This window comes from Etheostoma spectabile, chromosome 10 (genome assembly GCF_008692095.1).
Source record: "Etheostoma spectabile isolate EspeVRDwgs_2016 chromosome 10, UIUC_Espe_1.0, whole genome shotgun sequence".
NCBI lineage: Eukaryota > Metazoa > Chordata > Actinopteri > Perciformes > Percidae > Etheostoma > Etheostoma spectabile.
The window spans coordinates 3,651,971-3,657,970 of record NC_045742.1 but is presented as its reverse complement, the minus strand read 5'-3'; the positions used below and the strand labels follow the sequence as shown (position 1 = coordinate 3,657,970).

The 6,000-nt window shown below is 41.0% G+C and overlaps 1 protein-coding gene across 1 annotated transcript in view; it reads right to left on the bottom strand.

The window, feature by feature from the left end:
• Window positions 1–2,033: 2,033 nt before the first annotated feature.
• Window positions 2,034–6,000, bottom strand: part of cplx2b (complexin 2b) — a 57,781-nt gene continuing 53,814 nt past the window's right edge. Inside the window, exons 3-4 of the mRNA XM_032527662.1 lie at window positions 3,911–4,089; window positions 2,034–2,848 (exon numbers count right to left, since the gene is read on the bottom strand). Coding sequence (XP_032383553.1) covers window positions 2,651–2,848; window positions 3,911–4,089 — 377 coding nt within the window. The 3' untranslated portion in view covers window positions 2,034–2,650. The remainder of the gene's footprint in view (window positions 2,849–3,910; window positions 4,090–6,000) is intronic.

The window sequence follows — 6,000 nt, the reverse complement described above, 5'->3', positions numbered from 1 at the left end:
CCAAACTGCTCAATGAGACAACAAAGAACATTGAACACTCAACAAGCCCATGTCACAGCCGATCCTTCTGTTGCCTGAAGACCCGTACAGAAACAGGAAATTGTCTATTTTTTTTTTCTTTTGGTGTATTCTCTTCTCTACCAAACATCTGCATGCTCAACATTTGAAAGGAATGTGTTAAGTATACCTCTTTTAAGACATGGCGAGACTAGGGAGCCCCCCAGCTTCTGCCTGTGCACAAAATAGTCCAAAGACACATTTACGTAGTATAAAACAGGACAGTAGGACTCAACGACATGGTCTCACGTCACAGACACGTAGAAAGACACACACACAGAAACACACAAACTTACATGTAGTACACTGAGACAGTTATAACAATGGCTTCTTTTTTCTACATACATTTTCTCTGCGTGTACATTAGTATAGAAGAATGATGAGGATCTACAAACAGTTATTTCGGACATTTTTTTCTTTTTCTTTTTTACAGAAAACAAACATGAGATAGTAAACTTTTAATGTTGCTATTATTGCGATCTAAACGATATGGCTTTGTCTAATGAAAAGTCCTATCTGAGCTAGAAAATGAAAAAAAAAGCACTTTTTACAGTGCTTATGACAATTTCCTCATTAGTCTTCTTAATTCCTAGAGTTATTTTAAGTTCAATCATCATTTAGGAATAACCCACATGCTTTGTTTTACTGATACATGTCTGTATTATTAGGTACTTTTACTAATTGGAGATTGTTTCGATTTACAGTACATCTACTTAAATGCTATATGACAAATCACTATTTTATTTTGTTGGATTCAAAGATACAGGATGCAGAGTATACTCAGCTCTGAGTTAGTGAACTCACAAACCAGTTTTCCCAGGTTCAGTCTACAGATGGAAGGAGTTTTATTTAGCCACGGAATACTTTTGAGGAAATTGGAGAGTAACATTTTAGTTTAAGTGGTGGTCTTAGGGATGCATGCACACGCCTCGCACGTACCATAAAAAAACAGATTTGGCATGCGCATCTGTTGTTTTCGGCGTGACAAAAGAAATGTAAGATCTCACCAGTATTTCTTTGGTCTCGATGTTGATGAACTTCAATCAAGGTAAATTTATGCGTTTGAAAAGATGAGGAGAAAAGGTTAGATCCGCTGCAATGTGAATGAAATCACAATTCAACGAGTGTATTGAAAATAATTGGCAGCACATTCGCAAAATGTAATAGTCAAAGTCATTTGCACGACATTTGGCATTTGCATTCATGTGTGAAGAAGACGAAATAAAATTAAGAGACACTTAATAGCAATCAGTTATTCAAGTGCATAATGTAGAACCCACTTTGAACCAATCATAGATGGTGTGACAGGAAATGACAATATGTACAGTACTTGCTGCCCCCCTTGGTCATCACTTTGATTGTCTTTGGGGACCACACTAACTAAAATCATGATGACTTTAAGCTGTGTGTAAATCTGTAATTTCTGGAGGTCAACAAATGGGATTAAAACAAGATATCTTGAGCTAAATAAAAATCTATTTCAGAATCCAAAATCCATACATTGACACGAGGTCTTGACACGTTTTAAGATCTTAGATTTTATTTCTCTAGCATGATGGCAGTCTAACTAGCTGACATGCTTAGAAAGTCTAGCTTTTTTTTAGCCTTAAAGTAGAGATTGACGTAGGAGGGAAATAAAAATCGTTTTCTTCAGCAAACAGTTCTTGTAGGTAACAGTGACTTATGTTTTTAAATACGTTTGCGGACTGTGAGGCCTTCAAAACGTGGTCCGGGATTTCCAGAAGTAGTTTGAAAAATGGCTTCTGGAAACCCCAAAATACGCCAACTTTACATCAAATACATTATTCCAAAAGTGTCTGATGTTGTAACTTTGAACGCATGCCTACATGCTACCAACAACTGTACACCTGTTTGACTCAAAATTAAACCCTCATTTACAATCCCTCCGCTAGAGGAGATGGTATGAAGGCACATGTCCTAAAAACTCAAATGCTGATTCATCTTTTTGTTTGATTTTCAATACAAAGACCTACACGAAGTTCATAAAAGTAGAAAACACCCACTGAAGTAAACACGACATGCTCCATCTACTGGATAACATGGTGGCAGTGCCGTTGGAAAAACCACAGAAGCATGAGAACAGGACTGTGAACTGTCCTTTTAGGGGAAAACTGTTCTCCATTGGTCACCATTGTCTAGCAACAGATGACGACCAACCAATCAAAAGGTTTGATCGTAATAGGTGTAAAAAAAATTGCAACAAGAAAAGGACAAAAAGACTAGTAGTTGTAAGAGTTGTGCTAAGTGGCAGTTGAAAGGTTGTACGGCAGTTGTGGCAAATAAAAGGGGGAAGAATGACGCAATCGACGAGGAGTAGAAAAGAACAAAGTAAACAATTTCTAGAAAGGCAGTGTGTAGCCTCTAACAGTTTGGCAGGACCTCCCCCCCCCCCCACCCAAATCCTTTCCACTTCTACATGCCCTAAATCTACACTGAAACCAATGCCCCCAGTCCCTCTTGCAGGTCCACTCAACCCAAAGTCCCTGACAGAAAGACCCCCGCCTCCCTTTGCCCCGCAGCCTGGACCCTGGATTTAGGGTTTGTTTGATTAGTAGTGGGTTTTTTTTTTTTTTCACTTCTTAAACATGTCCTGCAGAGGTCCGGGCAGAAACTTGAGGACAGTGTCAAGGATGCTCTCCTCGTCCTCTTCGTCTTCGTCTCCGCATCCTCTCGGGATCGCCTTCTTCGGGCGTGTCAGGGACCCCTCGCAGGCCTGCTCCATGGCCGCCTTCTCCTCCGCCTCCTTCTCCTCCTTCTTCTTCAGCCCATACTGAACAGAGAGAGGACAAAAAGTTGATATGCGGAATTTGGGTTGGATTAGAAATAAGAAGAAAAGCTCAGAGGCTGTTAAAACTTTGCAGCTCCAATTCCATTTTTTGCCATCCAGAGTTGCAAAGGTTGTACCTAATTTAGGAAGAAGTAACACATTTACAGGCTGTGGAGCATATTTTAGGAACATGTTTTCTGGGACTGATGACCATACTAACCTATTCCACTGCAGAACAGAGACAGAACGCATCGCGTACCCTGAACGCATCGCCCAGCGGAGGGGAAAACAATCTGCGCCACAATACTAAACTAAGGGCTGAAGCGCTAACAAGTTGTTAGCGCATGTAGCTAGCTACAAACATTAAATTTAAGCATGTCAAAGGATTATTTTAGCAACATAAGTCTACCAGACAGGACAAGTTAGCTGTTAGTAAGCTAATGTTAACTATTTATTAGCAGGCTAAGGCACTTGCAAACATTACACTGCATTGCTTTGAGAGTTATCCAAATTTAAACACAACACAAGTTGCATAGCCTGTCCAAATAATAGCCTAAAACTGCCATTTGGATTTTTAACTTATTAGCAAAATGCTTGATGTAAACGTAATTTTGGGCACAGCGTTAGCTTAGTGTCATTTTTCACCATTGTGTCCACCTTTGTCTTCGTAAAAAAGGTTTTTTGGTTCAACACACACATCCGTCAACTGCACTCTCTTCATCAACTCAAATCCCAATTTAAAACACATCTGTTTAAATTGGCACACCAACCGTGTGCCCCTTGATTTTACTGACATCATTGTTTTTACTAGATGTCATGTTACATGTTTTTATCAATGTGTGCAAGGTGTCCTTGGCAGTCCTAAAAGTTGTCTACAAATAAAAGTCTATTATTAGTCCTCACTTATTATTAGTAGTTACCTACTTTGTATTGCACAATACAAGTCAATGGAGAGTGGAGATTTGTTTTCCCCTCCGTTGGAGGCGGGACTTAAACGTCTCTTTTGGATGCACATTAGAAGTCATAAAGTTAAAACATTAGTCAAACCAGAGGAGACATTCCTACCTTGTCCCTGATGGTCTGCCGTACTTTTTCCCTGTCGGCCTCCATGCGGGTGTGCTTGGCCTTCCGCTCCTCCTCCTGCTGCCTCAGCGCCTCCTGCCGCTCCTCCTCCTTTTTGGCAGCATCTGGATCCTTCTTCTCCTCCTCCCCACCCAGCATCTTACCCATGTCTTTGGTGGCCCCTGGACAGAAAAGAGATATACAGATGTTGGAGGTAAACACGGGCTGACTTTGCGGTTTTACACACTTTCCCACCCTGACAATAATTGCTGGGGGAAATACTAAATACCTGTTCACATTTTTCCAGCAAACTCTTCCATGATATAATTTCATTCAATTCAGGGCCCTGCAATCAATAAAAGACTACACAATGTCCATTTTTATTTTCAAATAACAAATTTGTTTTCCCAAGATTATGTTTTTGGGGGATTTTATGGCCTTTATTCACAGCCCAGCTTGAATATAGGAAAGGGGAGAGAGAAATGGGGGGGGGGGCACGTACAGCAATGGGTCGTGGGTCGGATTCAAACCTGCGGCCGCTGCCTGCAAAGGACTCAGCCCACATGTAGTGCACACGCTACTGGGTGAGCTCGAGGTTGCCCCATCATGTGTCCATTTAACACCATCAGTTCTATTTACAGTATCAAAGAGCAACTAAAATAGGATTTGAAATTGTTACTACTGAGCTCTTCCAGAAGTTTTTATGAAAAACAAACAATTTTCTATAATTGAAAGCATAAATACAAAGAGGAAATTTCGAAATGAAGGCACATGCTAGGCTGGCCTGTTATCTTTTTCCGACTTGCAGAATGCACTCAATCTACCACGTTCCTCTTTCTTCTTTAACCTGCAGTTGAGATCAGCACTCAAGGCATACGGTGTCCCTTGGCAGAGGGCTCTGCCCATCCATCCTATTCGGAAGATATTTACTGTGCAGCCTAAAAACTGGGGTATGGTTTCCAGGCTTTATCAGTTCTCAGTGATATCTAGCTGCTCGCTCCTTCTTATCAAGAGGATCTGGGCTTGTGGTGCCCGGGACTGAGTATTGATCTCGACTGGCATGATATATGGTCTAACATTACAGAAGTATCACACAATTCATCAGCAGATTCACTACATTTTCATTAATAGGACATATCTCACCCCTGTGAAAATGCACCACATGAAAATAATTAACAGTCCTTTATGCACTTTCTGCCCAATGAAAGCACAAGCTACATATCTTCACATGTTCTGGGAGGGTTCTCCTGTTGGTCAGTTCTGGAACAACATTGCATCCAAAATTTCCAGCTTGTTTAATGTTACTGTGCCTGTTAGTGTTAAAGTTTTGATTCTGAATGACCTGTCAGCCTACCAGCTCTCTAAAGCTCAAAAGCGTGCTGTGTTTGCTGGACTCACAGCTGCTAAGAGAATGATTGCAACCCGTTGGAAAACCACCTCATGTCCTGTCTATCTGTACATGGACCCTTTTCTTTTTGGGTGTTGTGTACATGGAGCTCTCCATGGAGCGCCAGGAAAGACCCTGGACACTTGGCACAGGGTGTAGCCATGTGTTTGGTCCCTTGTCTTGTGTCTTTCTCTGTGTGTGTGTGTGTGTGTGTGTCTGTTTCTGCATGTGTTGTTTTGTTTCCCTCCCTCCCAGCTTTCCTCTCTGTATTTTTTGGCTCTGGGACACATTCCAATGTCAAATGTTCGTATCTGTTGATAATTTCGGAATGTAAAATTAAATTAAAAAAATCTGATTACACAAAGAATAACGGCACATGTCCAAGATGATGACATGTATTGATATTATCATTTTGCATCAATCATATTGGATTGGATACATTCATCCCAATCAACCCAGACCACTATTAAAAATAAAATACATAAATAGAGCACATGAACGCTGACACTTATCTGTCAAATTAACATATGAAAACCCTGTGCGTAAGCAGTTCCGAGGATTATTTGGTGATGGGGTTTCTGAAGATCCTCGAGGTGTCTTGGATAGAACAAGACTGGAGGAGACCGGCCAGCTGGAAAAACTTCAAAGAACCGCTGAGACAGAGGAAGACACATTCGTCCATCTGGTGTCGGCCATCTGTCAGAAC